Here is a 15,754-nt window from a genome sequence, read left to right as displayed (position 1 = left end):
CCCAAGACTGGGATGAAGAAGAGGGGAGAGGGGGAGGGCAGGAGAAGCCCCCACACGACCCCCTCTATCCAGGCCAGAGCCAAGTGCAGGGGGCTCCCAGGGTGATGTCTTCCCCACACGGCTGCCCGCCCCCCTCCCCGGGCCCCTTCCTGGCACCCCGTTTCCATGCCCTGCCTCCCTCTCCTCTCTCCTTCCAACTAGTGTCTCACACCCGCGAGAGGCCGAGGCCTGGGGGTGACAGGGCCCTCCAGAAGAACGGAGGGAAGAGTCACGGTGAAGGGACTTCAGAGGAACTGACCCTGGAATTCACCTGGCAATGACATTTAATGAAACGCTCCACACAGTCCCTTTAAAGGAAGGCGGTGACCAATTATTCCCTGTTTAAAAGGGTATTGTCAATCTCCAAAGACCTGAAATGGCATTCGGAAGTCATCGCGGGGACTATCCTCAATGAAAGACAGGACCAATTCTCAGCCGACCTTTCCCCACCCCACCCCCGATCTCGCCTTTAAAACTGAACATTAGACTTCGAAACACGCACTGAAGACCAGCGCTGGCTCGCGCCACAGGCTGACCCAGAGAGAGATTTGGAAAACACAGCCCCCCACTCCCCATCAACTCCCCAACTGAATCAGACTTTTATTTTATTATTTAGTTAGTTATTTTTGCTTTTTGGGTCACACCTGGCGATGCACAGGGATCACTCCTGGCTCAGCACTCAGGAACCACCCCTGGCGGTGCTCAGGGGACCATATGGGATGCTGGGAATCGAACCTGGGTTGTGTGCGTGCAAGGCAAATGCCCTACCCGCTGTGCTATCACTTCAGCCCCTGAATCAGACTTTTAAGGGGCAACAGAAGCTTGTCAGTGGAATGGTGCAACTCATGTCAAGCCACACGGTGAAATCTTTAGAACTTAGATGCCACCTTTTTCCCAAAAGGCATTGGGGCCCTATGGGAAAATTCTGTTTTGCATTTCAACTTTATGCAGTTTCTAGAGTCGTTCAACCAACGCTAAAAGATGGGAAGTGAAAGCGTGATTACCAGGGGGGCGGGGGAGTGGAGTGATTATTGATTTCACAGGGTGAAAGGTTGGGGTTTGGGATAACGGGAAAGTGCCCCGTGTGGAGGAGGAGGTGGGCATACCGCTCTGTGAATGGACCCCGTGCCAGGGGACGGGAGGGTTTAAAAATAGGTTTAAATGGCTCCAGTTGACATGAGGTATATTTTAGCCACAGTGAGAAACTTTCCACTTGGGAGGGAGAGCGAGGGCATGTGAAAATCCCCGATTCCGCACTCTGGTTTGTGAGGCTGGTCATTCCCAGGAGCAGCCTGTGGATGGCGCTGCTCCAGCCACAACCAGACAAGGCGCAGAGCAGGTGCCCAGCGGCGCGGTCCAGACCAACACTCCCAAATACCTGGCACGAAGGCAAACTGAGTAAGTCGGCTCAAGATGCCACAAATTTGAAAAAGAAAAAGAAAAAAGAGAAGGCCACTAATTTTTTTCACCTGTTACCTGTTCCCGACAGAAATGACCCAGAAAGGGGGAAAAACCACCAGGAAACCCTCAGCCCTGTCCATCTGTCCGTCTTTCTCATACTTGCTTTTATTTTTTTCTTTCGGGGTCACACTCAGCGATGTTCAGGGGTTACTCCTGGCAGTGCTCAGGGTACCATATGGGATGCTAGGGATCGAACCTGGGGCAGCCGCATGCAAAGCAAACGCCCTTCCCTCTGGACTATCGCTCTGGGCTCACACCTGGTGGTGCTCAGGGCTTTACTCCGGGCTGGCTCTGCCCTCGGGGATCACGCCTGCTGGGGTCTGGGGGCCTCTGGGGCGGGCAGTCACATGCCAGGCCAGCCCCCTACCCAGTGTGCCCGCTCTCCGCCCCCCCACCCCCCAGCCCCTTGGATTTAGGGTCTCTAAATCCAAAACCGACACAGCAAGACCGGCCCCCACAAGACTGCTGGAAGGAAAACGGCAGGATTTCTCGCCCCGGGTGGGGCTCTGGCAATCGACAGGGCCTACCAGGTCCTGTCAGAGATGAGAACGCTGTGGGGGGGCAGAGAGAGAGAGAGAGACAGAGAGAGACAGAGAAGGGGAAGGGAGAGAGGAAAGGAGATACACAACCCTAGGCAAGTACCTGACAGCTTCATGAGAAAATCAGACGCCATCTTAACAGAGATGTCCTGGCTGAACAAGGCGGCCGCACTGCTGGCCACACACTCGGGCGGCTCTTTCAGCTTTGTGTGCTTGGCTGGCCTGTCGGCTGCGGTCAGGGGGAAGGAGGCTGGCAGGCCGTTATCTTCCTTGGGCTCCTCCTTCACCAGCACGGGCGAGACGCCAGCCCCACCCTGGCTAGTCCTCTCGGGCTCTGTCCCTGCTCCTTCCCTCTGCTGCCCCAGGCAGGCACTGTCACTGAGGTGGGGCGAACCCTTGACATCTGGGTCTGGGATCTCCTCCTTCACCTTGGCTTCTGTCCTCAGGAAGTGCTGATGGCAACGCATGTGGAGCTTGAGGCTGAAGTGGCGCGAGGAGGTGAAGGGGCAGAGTTGGCACTGGAAGGTCTCCCCCCGGTCCTGGTGCTGATGGACCTGCGGAAGAGCAACGAGAGTGAGCGCGGCCCTGTCCCCGGCCGCTTCGCCCCTGGCCTCCTCCGGGGGCGGGCCCCAGTGGGCCCGGGGAAGGCCACTCCCGGAAGAGCATCTCGTGACCGTGCGCCTGGCCAACCCGGGCCACTCAGGTCCTGCTCACCATCGGCCAACAGACACCCCCCTTTCCGGTGTGAGGGTGCTGGGGAACTCTACTGTCCTCGCCACCCATCCCATTCCTTCAGAGGAAGCTCTAGCAACCCAGCACAAAGCGACTGACATCATTACGGAGGGGTGCAGCCGGGGTGGGGGGGGTCAGAGAGGTCACCTGCCAAATAATTCTGCACACGAGCCTAACACTTGGCATAGAGCCAGTCACTGTCACCCAGGGAATCAGCTCGGCGGGGCCAGCACCCTCTCCACACTCGAGACACTTCCCTGGGTGATTAAGAGTGGAAAATCAAGTCTTCGTGACATTCCCGTGTCAGAGACTGGGAAATTGAGACTCGGGCTCCGTGGCATGAGCCCGGGGCCAGGGGAAGAAAGCGGGTGCCCGGGTCTGCCCGGCGCACGGACACCCAAGGAAACCGCTGCTTCCCAGCCCGGGGGCACGGGCGCAGCTGCTGCCAAGGAGAGACTTTCAAAGCCAGTCCCAGTCTCACATGCAGTCATGCACGCCTGGGAAAAGAGGAAAAAAGCAAGGTTTCCTCTGCCTCCCGTCATTCGCAAATCAAGTGGCTGAAAACGTGGCGCTGGCGCGGGCCAGGCCCACTGCAACTGGCAGGTGACGCCCCCCACCCAGGGATGTGCCCTCCTGGGGGGAAGGCCCGCTAATCCCGGTGACCGGGCAGATGTCCGGTGTGTGGGCTGCCCGACCGACCGAGTGATTGGAAACTGAGGGACACTCCGCCTCTCCGGCCGGTGACCCCCTTGGGAGGGGCAGCCCCAGCTTCCCCGCAGGGAGAGTCTGTCGGTGGCCGCGCTGGCCAACCCAGGTAAGAGAGAAAGAGAGAGCGCGTTTTCCTAGCACCACTTGTGCGTGCTGAACGCCGTCCAGAGCCTTCTTCAGCGGCCAAAGCACGCTTCTCAATAACACTAAGTGACCAACAAAAGCAGAAGGGATTAAAGGGGCCAGTGAGGCCCTGTCGCTGAAGCAGCCTACCGGGGCTCTCTGAGAAAAGTGACTGGAGAGATTCTGGGTCCCCCCGAGCCTGAATGTCTCAGCAGAAGTTACCGTGTGAACTGTGTGTGTGTGTGTGTCTGTCTGTCTCTCTCTCTGCCTCTGTCTTTCTCAGTCTCTCTGTATCTGTGTCTCTGTCTGTCTCCCTCCCTCTCTCCCTCACTCCTCTCTCTCTCTCCCACCCCTGCCATGAGTGTGTCTGTCTCTCTCGGTCTCTCAGTCTCTGTCTCTCTCTTTCTCAGTCTCTGTCTCTCTGTGTCTCTGTCTCCCTCTCCCCCACCCCTCCCTGTCTCTCTCTCTCTCTCTCTCTCTCTCTCTTTCTCTCTCTCTCTGTCTCTATCTCTCTCTCGGTCTCTCTGTCTCTATCTCTCTCCTTCTCAGTCTCTGTCTCTTTGTGCTTCTGTCTCCCTCTCCCCCGCCCCCCGTGTGTCTGTCTGTCTGTCTGTCTGTCTCTCTCTCTCTCTCTCTCTCAGTCTCTGTATCTCTGTCTCTGTGAGTCTCTGTCTATCTCCCTCCCTCCCTCCGTCCCTCTCTCTCTCTCCCTCCGTGTCTCAGAGTTGGGAGGGTTCCCTCGGTCTCCACCAACTCGCCCACAAGCTGGGATGCGGCAGGACACAGCAGGGGGCTCAGACAGGTGCAGCCGACAGGTGGCCAGGGCCTGGGGCGGGCGAGACCCCCTCAGCAGCGTCCCTGGAGCGGAGGGCTGCGGGGGGGGGGGGGGCACTGCCAGCCCCTCACAGATGCTCTGCAGCAGCAGCCCTGGGCAAAGGCGCAGGCCAGAGCACAAGGCCCAGCCCCCCGCGGGACAGGAGAGACGGACGCCGCATGGGGCGGCAGCAGGTGTGGTGCGGCGTTCCCGTAAGGAGTCTCCCTGCTGCTGACACGCTCCTCCCCAAAGGCCACACGGCCCCCGGGCCCCCGTCCTGGCACCTCCCCTCCGGAGGGAAGCACGTTCCGTTCCTGGAGTTTTCTTTCACCTCATGCTGCTTGGCTGGATTCGGGGACTCAACCCAGGACCTCACACCTGCGAGGCCTGAGCTCCACTGAGTCACACATTCCTGCCCCCATCATCCCTCTCCCTGGGGGCCAGAGAGGGAGCACAGTGGGTAGGGCACTTGCCGTGCACGCAGCCAGCCTGAGTCTGATCCCGGGCACCACACCTGAATCCTCAGCCCTGCCAGGAGTGATCTCTAGCCAAGAGCCAGGACAAGCCCTGAGCACCGCCAGGGGTAGCCCCCCCGAATAACACAGTATCCTGCTGAGTGGGGCGGAGAGAGAGTACAGGGAGGGTAAGTGCATCTCTTGCAGGTGGTCAGCCCAGTTCCATCAGCCCCCAGCCACCCCCAAGCAGCATCTGAGTGGTCCCAGGTAATCCCCAGCACCCATGGGACCAGGAGAGCGCGGGGCTCCGAGCACCTCTTGGGAGAAGCCCCATCTTCTACACACAGTTTCCCAGTAGGTGGATGCGCTGCCCGATCCCTGTCCTTCCCAGGGCACTTCAGAGCCAGACAATCTTTGGGTCCCAGACTCGTGGGCCTGCCCCCAGGCCACAGGAAGTGGGTTTATCCCACCTGGAGTTCCGGGAACCGGCTGCGGTCTGAGGGAACGGCAGTGACCATCGCCTCCGTGCCCTGCGACCAGACCAGCAGGGAAGGGGCTCAGGCGGGCCGGGATGGGCGGCGGGTGGCTCTCAAGTCTGGCCATGGCTTCGCCGGTGTTCTTTTCTGCGTTTGTTTCGGGGCCAGCTCCAGTGATGCCCTGCAGTTACTCCCACCCCGCTCCGCTCACGGGGATCGCGGCGGCAGGGGTCCATTCAGCCCTCTGGCCCTCACTCTCTCTGGCCCTCGCTGGGGCCGTGACCTTCGAAGGCCACCTCCTGTTTCGGGCAATGTCAGCTTATCACCGGCACGTTCCCACCCCGAATGCTCAGTCATCCAGGAAAACTTGTAAAAGACTTCATGGAAATCGGAGAGAATCCCGAGTCCTGGGGAGCCGGGAACGAGCCCCTTCCGCAGCCATAAAAACCTTCCCACGTGACGCCCCGAGGAAACTCAGGCCTGAAACGGTGCAGAGTGCCGAGCACTCAGGGGGAGCACCGTGGCTCGTGGAACACAGCCCAGCTCTGTCTCATAAACCCGAGCTTGGTCATCAACCCAGGCTATACACCAGCACGATAAAAACTGCCTGGTTCTGGGTGATGGGAAGGAGGGTTATTTTTTTAAATTATTATTCTTTGTGTTTATTCATTTCTCTACCTTCTCCACAGGAAAAGACAGATCACCAAGAAGCAAGAAATTTAGATTAATTTTTCTGACGAAGTCACTGGTTTATTTCTGAATGTAAATTCCCATTCGGAGGCTTTGGAATACTGATGGCTGTACTTGCCCCCTTTCTGAGGGTTTTCTCCAAACCGGGCCCTTTAGTAACTGTTTCTATTCCCGCTATCTCCTTGAACTCTTACGAGAACTCAGTGGCACAGTTCACGTGATCATTATCCGCATGAGCAGAGACAGGCCCGGAGGGGTGAAACGATTCGCCCCAAGACTCCCAGCTCGTAAGAAGACACACAGCCCTGAGATTCCAACTCGGGTCTCTCCGGCCCTCCACTCTGAATCTTGGGGCTGGCTGCTCCCCACACACTAAGCTGCATTTAATTTAAGAAAATCTACTCGTGACTGGAGCACGCTGCGAAAGGAACACACACGGATTCACAAGATCCTTCCTACCACAGGGTCTGCAGTAAAATTTAGGAAGCTGGAAGGGCCACTCAATAGCATCAAGCCATGCCCTGGGGCGGGCAGGGGGTGGCATCATGGGTGGTGGCGAGGTGGGGGGCAGAGGAAAGAGGGGCACACCCGCTGCTACGGTAGGGCTGGCACGAGCTCCTCTCCCCGCTCCTTTATCCAAAGCTTGAGGGGTCGTGCAACACAAGAAGTCCTGCAGGCCCAGGAGTTGGAAGAAAGCCGCAAGTTCACACATGCGCTTTCTTGTGCCAGTTATTGATCTGTTCTGAGAGCACTGTGAGTCTCCCTTGGGCCCAGAGCCCTGCAGCCCTCGGCCGTGAGGCTGTCCTGGCCCGACTGTCTGGAGCAGGAGGGCGCCCACCTCATCTTCCTGTAGCTTCAGGGTCACTAGTTCCTGCCATTGAAAGCCCGCTTTGTTTCCCTGGGTTTATAAATAGGCCGCGTCAAGTGACCCTGCGTGAAGGCCTGAGGAGGTTCTGCTCCCTCAAGTGTGAGGTCGGCCAGACCCGGTCGGGAGACCCCCGCATGCGGCAGCCACTTCCCACAAATCTTCCCTTTGCAAAGGCATTTCTTTTGCGGCCTGAGCCTGCTGGCGGAGTTCAGGCTGCAGGTGGGGAATGAGAGAATTTACTCAGGGAAAGGTTGATGGAGGAAGAGAAGGTTAGTCTGAGAAGGACGGTCAGCTCAGGGGCCGGAGCGACAGGGCAGTGGTGTCAGCAGGGCTCAATCCCCAGCACCCCAGGGTGCCACCCAGGGCCACCCCAAACACCGTCAGCAGCGATCCCTGAACACCGTGGGGTTGTGTCCTGACACCCCTCCTCCTCATACCAAAAAAAAAAAAAAAATTAAGTCAGATCAGTAAAATCCAACCAACCAGGACTCCTGGCTGGCTCCTCCTGGGAGGGAAAGGAGAATGATAGATAATAAATTGTACCCCGGATTTAATTTTTTTTTTAATCTTCCAAGTTGTTTCCTCAAATCAGTATCAGTTCTGTCTGGTCACACATTTTTCTTTTTTCTCATAGAGCTACAACTGTAAACAGTGAAGACTGATTCAGAAAGATGAGACGTGATTCAGGCGGGTGGGGGGGGAGGCAAAAAAAGCAGATGCCATATCTGCTCAAAGGGCTGGAACACAGCCTTTGCATGCGGGAACCCGGGGCTCCGTTCCCAATACCACATGGTCCCTGAGCTCCTCTGGGAACAACCCCCCACAGCTAAGCCAGGTGTAGCCCCTGAGCATTGCCACGGGGGACTCCCAAAGAGTAAACCAAGTGTGGATGAAGCAATATCCCAAAGGCCTCTTATGTGCTCTGCCTATGGGAAGCCCACTATCAAACCATTGCACGGCCACCCAGCCCTTAGCACAGAGCTGGGAGTAAGCAACCCCTGGCACTGCCAGGAGTAGCCTCAAAAATAAAAAGCAGACGTCTGAATGTGTACATGAACTAAACATTATCCTATTAAAAATGTAGACACTTTCTGGGGCCGGAGCGATAGCACAGCGGGTAGGGCGTTTGCCTTGCACGCGGCCGACCCGGGTTTGATCCCCGGCATCCCATATGGTCCCCCAAGCACTGCCAGGAGTAGTTCCTGAGTGCAAAGCCAGGAGTAAGCCCTGAGCATCGCTGGGTGTGACCCAAAAAGCAAAAAAAAAAAAAAAAAAATGTAGACACTTTCTAAACAATGTCAAGAGCCAGGTTGAAATCATCATTCACAAGGATGCTATAAGATGGCCAATAATAATTATTAAAATTAAATAGCTACCACTGGACATTTGAGTCAGAGAGTTTGCTCAGACAAGCCACGGAAAACACTTCCAGATGAACATCAGGGTTCCCATTTCACAGATATCCCATTTCATAGAACTGAGTCTAGAAAGGGTCCCCGTCTTAAGGGCACCAAGCCAGTAAGTAACACAATGAGATTTGCAGCCAGATCTATCAGATTCCAAGGCCCAACATCATCTGACCTCATGAGTTTCCTCCTTGTCCTTCAGAAAAAAATGTGCAGTATTTGGCGTCAGGTGGGGAGGGTTGGAGGGGAGGGGAGGGAACTTTAACACCCGGCAGTGTTCAGAGGCTCTTCCTGGCGGTGCTCAGGGGATCATACGCAGTGCCAGGGTCTAACTGAGGTTGGCCGCATGCAAGCAAGAAAAACCTGCAGTATAAATGCCACTATGTCTACCTTAAAAGATTTTAAGAAACCTTCCAAAGGGGCTGGAGCAATAGCACAGCGGGTAGGGCGTTTGCCTTGCACGCGGCCAACCCGGGTTCTATTCCCAGCATCCCATATGGTCCCCTGACCACTGCCAGGAGTAATTCCTGAGTGCAGAGCCAGGAGTAACCCCTGTGCATCGCCGGGTGTGACCCAAAAAGCCAAAAAGAAAAAAAAGAAACTTTCCAAAGATGTAAATGACTAAGTTTTTCCTACACTTTGACTGAGAGGGACACACGGGGGTCTCCCGTGGACTGATGAGGGGACACAACATCACCCACTGTTTTCACTAGCGGCTTGGGGCAGCTCATATATCCTCTGCCTCAAGGGAGAACTCAGTCTTGTGAGGTATGTTCCTCTCAAGCTCTCACCCCTTTGAGAGGCGTCTGGCAGCTCCTCTGGGCTGGCAGGCACCGTGGATGCAGGAGGTGGGTGTCCTGTGTGTACATGTGTACATGTATGCATGCGTACGCGTGTGCCTGCCCCCAGGGATGGAACCCAGTGCCCGGCAGGTGCCAGGTCTGTGCTCTCCCGTCCAGTGGCCTCCTCGGTCTCCTCCGGGCTTATCCACTGGGCAGCAAAGCGGCAGCCGCAGAGGCAGGGAAGGGGCAGGGCCTGCCACCCCTCCTGCATTGCCTCGTCTGCAACGAGGTCTTCTTCCGTGCGCCCCAGAAACGCGTCCCGGGGCCCAGTTAGGCGCCGCTCCCCGCCGGGAGAGGAGGGGTTCTCTCTGTCTCGAAGTCCGGGGCAGTGAACGGACGGAGAGACCTTCCCGCGGAGCCCGGGGATGCTGCTCACGTGGTGGAGCACCAAGCTCGCCACGCCAGAGCCCGGTGTCCATGCCCACCCCTGGGCGCCCTGCCCGGGGCCAACCACCAGGTGCTTCCTCTGCTCCCGCTGGCACCATCTCCCACGCTTTCCCCGGGGCCCCCTCCTGTGGCCCCGCAGGGGTGCGGGCAGCCCCGGGCTTACCTTCATGTGGGATTTGAGATTGTCCTTGCGAGCACAGCGGAAAGGGCAGAGCGGACACTGATGGCTCTTGAGCCCCGTGTGGATCACCATGTGTCGCTTCCAGTAGCTCTTCCTTTTGATGACCAGGCCGCAGATGGGGCACTGGAAAGGCTTCCCGCTCTCCTCTTCTGAGGCTTGGAAGGAGGAGAGAGAGAGGGACGTTAGGCACGAGGGACGAGCAGGGCGGGTGCCGTTCCCTCCTCCCTCCCTCCCAGCCCTGCCAGGAGCATGAAAGGGGGCGGGGTGTTGGCTGTCCCCCCACTGGCACTGCCGGCACGTGGTCCAAAGGCTGTTCTTAGCACTGCTTTCCTGCGGGACAAACCCACTTCATCCCATCGGGCCGGAGGCACCAGCTGAGGCCTGACCCTGCAACCAGGGAAAGTCTGATTTTTTTTTTTAATTACTGAATCACCGTGAGACACAGTTACAAGCTTCCATGTTTGAGTTTCAATCATACAATGATCAGACGCCCATCCCTCTACCAGTGCACATTCTCCACCACCAATGTCCCCAGTATACGCCGCCTTTCCAAGTCTCCCTAGCAAACAATTTCTCCCATACTCTCTCTCTACTTTTGGGCATTATAGTCTGCAATACAGATACTGAGAGGCTATCATGCTTGGTCCTTTACCTACTTTCAGGACACATCTCCCATCCCGAACAATTCCTCCAACCATCATTGTCTTAGTGATCCCTTCTCTATTCCAGCAGCATTCTCCAAGGCTCATGAGGCAGGCTTCCAACTATGGGGCAACATTCCTGACCCTGTATCTACTGTCTTTGGGTGTCAGTCTCAATTATGTTATTTTATATCCCACAAATGAGTGCAATCCTTGTATGTCTGTCCCTCTCTTTCTGACTCATTTCACTTAGCATGACACTCTCCATGACCATCCACTTATAAGCAAATTTCATGACTTCATCTCTCCTAACAGCTGCATAGTATTCCATTGTGTAGATGTACCAAAGTTTGAAAGTCTGATTTTTGAGGGTCCCTCCAGTCTTTAGAGGGCAGCTGCTATTTCCAGAAGGAAAAAAAAAGAGGGGCCAGACTCAAGTCTGTATCTCATCGCCCTGTGCTGGGAAATCAGCAAGAAAGAGATAAGTGCAGTGACACAGAGAGGAGAGAACTCGCTGCCCAATACTGAGTCAGCCACTGTCCCACTGACCCCCCAGTCCGGACCTGCTGCAGGCACCTCCTCGGGCTCTGGCTGCCAAGTTGGGGACTCCCAGCCTGATGGACACAGTTGCCAGTCCAGTCTCGGGGCTGCTGAGGTCAGTGCATCCCACCCTCTTATTTCTCTCCCTCGGGCTAACACTAATCGAGACACAAGATGGGGTTCCTTCCTCCAAACTGAGCCCGGAACCCCACTGGCCATTTTGAGAAGAGCTCTAGCCCAGCGGCCACCCAGGTGTCCCCGACTCCCAAGGAGGTTACACTTCTGCTTGGGGGGACACCGTGTGGCTGCCCCGGGGGCACTGCCACTGCCCCTGCCACACAGGAAGCTAGCAAAGGGACACCCCGGGGTGGGACTCAGGGGCTCGGTTCCCAGTCAAGGAGGGATGGGGACTGTGCCCAGCATCCCAGGGCACACAGCACAACTGGGCCATCATGGTTTGAAGGAACGAGATCTCCAAAGCTGGTCCAGAGGCGCAGGCTGTGCCGGCAGCGGGAAGAGCGGAACGGAAGAAGGTCTAGAGCGTTTGTTTTCTCAAAAAGCTGCAGCCACGAGGTGGGGGCTGGAGAGAGGGGGCGCTATAAGGGTGCAGCGGGCAGACACATCACGCATCCACCGCTGCTTTGGAGGGGTGGGTTTGGGACCCCCTGGGGGTGCTCCCGGGCTACTTCTGCGTGGTGCGTGGGGGTCTCTCCCAGAGATGCTCAGGGGTTCATCTGGTGGCGGCGATCCAATCTGGAGGCCCCGTCATTCAATCTTCACCGCGCCAGGGCCCCTGTCACACCTCGCCCGCCCTCCTTAGAATGAGTCTGAGCCTCGGCCTCACCAGCAACTGACCGGAAAGGCAGAGGGCAGAAGCAGCACCGGGCACGGCATGTTACACACCCAAGGTCGTCGGGGAGGCTCTTGCCTTGCACACGCTGACACCAGCGCCATCCCCTGCACCACAGGGGTAGCCCAGCACGGAAATAAAAAGACACATACAGGAAGGAAACCCGGGCTGGAGCGATAGCACAGCGGGGAGGATGTTAGCCTTGCATGCAGACGACCCGGGTTCAATTCCCAGCATCCCATATAGTCCCCCGAGCGCCGTCAGGAGTAATTCCTGAATGCAGAGCCAGGAGTAACCCCTGAGCATCACCAGGTGTGACCCAAAAAGAAAACTAAAGGAAACCCATCAAATCAAGGATGTGGGTACTTCTACTCTTCTACAGAATAAATGAAGGGTGGGGGAGACAGCTGAGAGGCTGGGGTCTTAGATGGAGAGGCCTGACTTCCACCCCCATTCCTGATCAGCCGCTCTGGCTGAGCACTGTGTGTGGAGCAATAACCCACAGGAGTGGCCCCTGGCTCCCCGAGGCATGGCCTGGGGACACCAAACAAGAGGTCTGTTTCGAAAGGGTTGGGGGGTGCTGGGGTGCAGGCTTGCAGGGGAGACATCCTTATGCGATCCTTGACACCAACAAAGAAAAAAAGAAAAAAAGCTCAAGCTTTTCTGTCGTTGCTGTTAAGAGAAGAGCGAAAAGGGGCTGGAGGAAGAAACACTCAAGAGACAAACAAATACAAGTTGTGAGGCAAGGCCGACCCTGCTTGAAAACAGTGACAAAAAGATGCTTCAATTTGAGCTTAAAGCAACTATGAAAAGACCCGAGACACTGATGCTGACGCGGAGACGGGTGAAAGGCTGGAGAGAATACTGGTCCCCACAACCAGCCTCCAGCGCGCCTCTGCATCTGGTGGGCGGGTCTGGGGGGGCAAGGGCGGGGAGGGGGGCAGGGGGGATGACACCTTTGCTGATTCTCTGCCAGCGAGGCCAGCAGTTGGATACAGCGCTGCCCCAGCCCTCTGGGCCCAAGGTCACTGCGACAGTGCTCAGAAAACCTCCAGGGCTGTACCCTGCAACTGCTCAGGGGTGGGGCGCGTGCACGGGCAGGAGGCTGGCAGCCTGCAAGGCAAGCACCGGACCCCCGTGCCATTTCTCCTGCCCGTGGCTTCTATTTTTATCGTGGCCTGGGGTGTGGGCTGGGAGGGGGCTGGTCCAGGGCCCCCGGGGTGGCGCTCAGGGGCCGGCTGGCAGGGACATGTGGGGCTGGGGATCCAACCCAGGGCCCCAAGTATGCCAGGTATGCACCCACCCCTCGGCGCCATCTCCACGGCCCCGGGTGTGAGCTTCCAAACAGAACTATGTACCAGCAAACGGATTCGAGACACTGGAGCGAAAGAGAACGGGGCGAGAGGAAAATGGAACGAATAAATAAAAGAAACAAAAACGGTCGCCTCTTGGAAGCGGGTGGGGGGAGCCGGGGGCAGTGGGTTCCCCAGCACTGCGGGCCCCGAGGCCTTCGTCACACTCTCCCACACTGCTGAAGTGTCTCCACGCGCACGCGGCTCCCGCCCGCTGTAGTCCTCCAGTCCCCGCGGGTCCCTTCCTGCCCCGTCACTCGCGACGGAGGAAGCCTCTGGGCAGATGCTACAGAGCAACAGCCGCGCGGCTCCCCGTCAGGGGCACCAAGCGGCCGGCACGGGGCCACGCTGAGCGTGGGACTCTCTCCTGGGGGTGTCTCCCGGCACCCGCACTGCCTTCTCTGACTGGGGAACGGGAGATGGCCACGCGCGCTTCCCTGCACCTGGCCCCCTCGAGGCCCGGCCCCCACCCCGCCCGCCTCCCGTCCCCGGCCTCCTGGCCCATGCCGGGCCTCTCCCTTCCCGCTCTTCACTGCTCTCTCTCCCACTCGGACCCGTGGCTCACACCGTCCACACGAGAGACCCCAGGGGAGGGGAAAGATCACCCACATCCGGCCGCTGGGGAGACGACTGTCAAAGCAAGAGGCTGCCCCTGTGACAGGAAGCATATTCCCGCACCCCTACCTCCACACGCTCCGGGAGAGAGGAGTGACGCCGGCCGGCCTCCGCTCCTGGGACTCCATGGCATCACAGAAGACAGGTAGTCACGGACAAGAAGAACGAGCACTTGCTCTGCCGAGTGGCATCGAAGTAACCTCGGCGATGACTGTCTCAAACCCACTCCCCCAGCCCCCACCCCGACTGTCAATTCTGGATCACAAATGGTTCATGGGGAACACCACAATAAAGCCTGCACTGAAAGATGAAATTCATCTTTTTTTTTTTTTTTGCTTTTTGGGTCACACCCGGCGATGCACAGGGGTCACTCCTGGCTCTGCACTCAGGAATTACCCCTGGCCGTGCTCAGGGGACCATATGTGATGCTGGGATTTGAACCTGGGTGTGCAAGGCAAATGCCCTACCCACTGTGCTATCACTCCAGCCCCGAAATTTGTCTTTCAATTGGGAAAAATGCTTGATTCCTTCCAATTGATTCCCAAACACGCGTGGACCGTGGACACGTCAGGGGCTCCTTGAATCCCCTGGACAAGCTCGCGATGAAGAGACGTGGCCAAATCGCTCTGCTGCCACTGAAGATCTTTCACTGATCACAGCGGAGAAAGAAGACAGAAAGCAAGCGATAAGGGTAACTGGTGTTCAACGATCAATGTCCGAAGTCGCCCAAGGTCATCTCCCACCCCCACCAGCACCTGCATTTTCATTTAGTCAAGGAAAAAAAAAACCAACAAATTTTTTCCCCATTGTAGTAGGATGTCCTCCATGTGTATATGCTGTTAACTACTTGAGAGAAGGGGGGAAGCCAGGGGGGATTCTATTTTCTCTACCAAAGTATTTCCAAGGAGCTCACAGCTGTAAATTTCCTTCACATTTGGAGTCGAAGGAAATACGGCCACTTCCTCAGAATGAACCACACGGTCTTGAGGCAACGGGGTTGAAATGTTCATCATTTTACCTCGTTCACAACTGTCTCATAAACAACTCCCCCCTCCCCCAATATATCACTAGCTAGTTAGGCCCACGGCAGACAGGACAAAAATCTCAGCAAGTGGTACCAGACTCAGTGGGAAGGAGAAGTGCTCACTTGCGCCCGCGGAGAATGTCCGGCCATTCTACAAGTGATGGTATTTACTGTCGGAAGCAGAGAGAGCCAATGTGTGCGGTTAGCGGTCACACACAGAGAATGGCAGCCACTGGCCATCAAGAGTTGGGAAACTCCAGTCCTGCCCCCCTGGAGCCGCACAGTCACCATCAGGGCAGGTGTGGATGGTGACAATGGACAACACAGAGCCCAGGGCCTGGCCCCGTGGGGGAGAGAGCACAGGATAGAGGGGGCAGGGGACCCCTGTGCCACCCAGAGAGGGTCCGGCTGGGCCAACACATCCCTGACGACCAACTTCTGCTCAGCAGGGACAAGAGGGTCCGGGAAGGGAGAGAGGAGAGAAGGGGAGAAAGGCGTGGGCTGAAGGGGGGTTGGAGTCCTTCCGTGGTACCCCAGCACCCCAAAGACTGCAGGAGCTGTGCTGGGTGGGGAGGACAAGGGGAGCGAAGGATTGGACAGTATCCCCAAATGCTGGGAACGGAAAGAGGCAGAAGGCGAATAAGAACCAGTGGACGTCAAGAAAGATGCCCATGAACTTGCCCCATCTACAGCCACAGGAGGTGAGGGCAGCCCAGACCGCGGTGTCCGCTGGGTGCGCCAGCGGGACCCAGTCCCAGGGGATACGCTCAACTCCTGACAGGGGACAAGCTGTGCCTGAGGCAGAGACCACACTGCGAGCACTCTGGCAGTGAATGAAGCAGCCACGTCACTTCGCTCGAAAATAGAAAATACAGCCACGTTTGTTTTGCATCGATATGGGGGGAGAGGGTAAAGAAGACTAAGGAAGGGAAAGGGCACCGGAGAGCAGGGAAAAATCTTGAGGATAATCCCCCACCACCTCCCTCTACCCAGGAGGCAGCAGAGCCGAAA

The 15,754-nt window shown here is 57.2% G+C and overlaps 1 protein-coding gene across 6 annotated transcripts in view; it reads right to left on the bottom strand.

The window, feature by feature from the left end:
- ZNF827 (zinc finger protein 827) overlaps positions 1–15,754 on the bottom strand; it is a 177,988-nt gene that overhangs the window by 122,300 nt on the left and 39,934 nt on the right. For all 6 annotated transcript variants that reach the window (XM_055144333.1, XM_055144337.1, XM_055144335.1 and 3 more), the window contains exons 3-4: positions 9,704–9,876; positions 2,143–2,593 (exon numbers count right to left, since the gene is read on the bottom strand). In XM_055144333.1, coding sequence (XP_055000308.1) covers positions 2,143–2,593; positions 9,704–9,876 — 624 coding nt within the window. The remainder of the gene's footprint in view (positions 1–2,142; positions 2,594–9,703; positions 9,877–15,754) is intronic.

The sequence above is a fragment of the Sorex araneus genome, chromosome 7, assembly GCF_027595985.1.
Source record: "Sorex araneus isolate mSorAra2 chromosome 7, mSorAra2.pri, whole genome shotgun sequence".
NCBI classification, from domain to species: Eukaryota; Metazoa; Chordata; class Mammalia; order Eulipotyphla; family Soricidae; genus Sorex; species Sorex araneus.
Note: the sequence above shows the minus strand (reverse complement) of the source record. Positions and strands in the feature narration are given on the sequence as shown.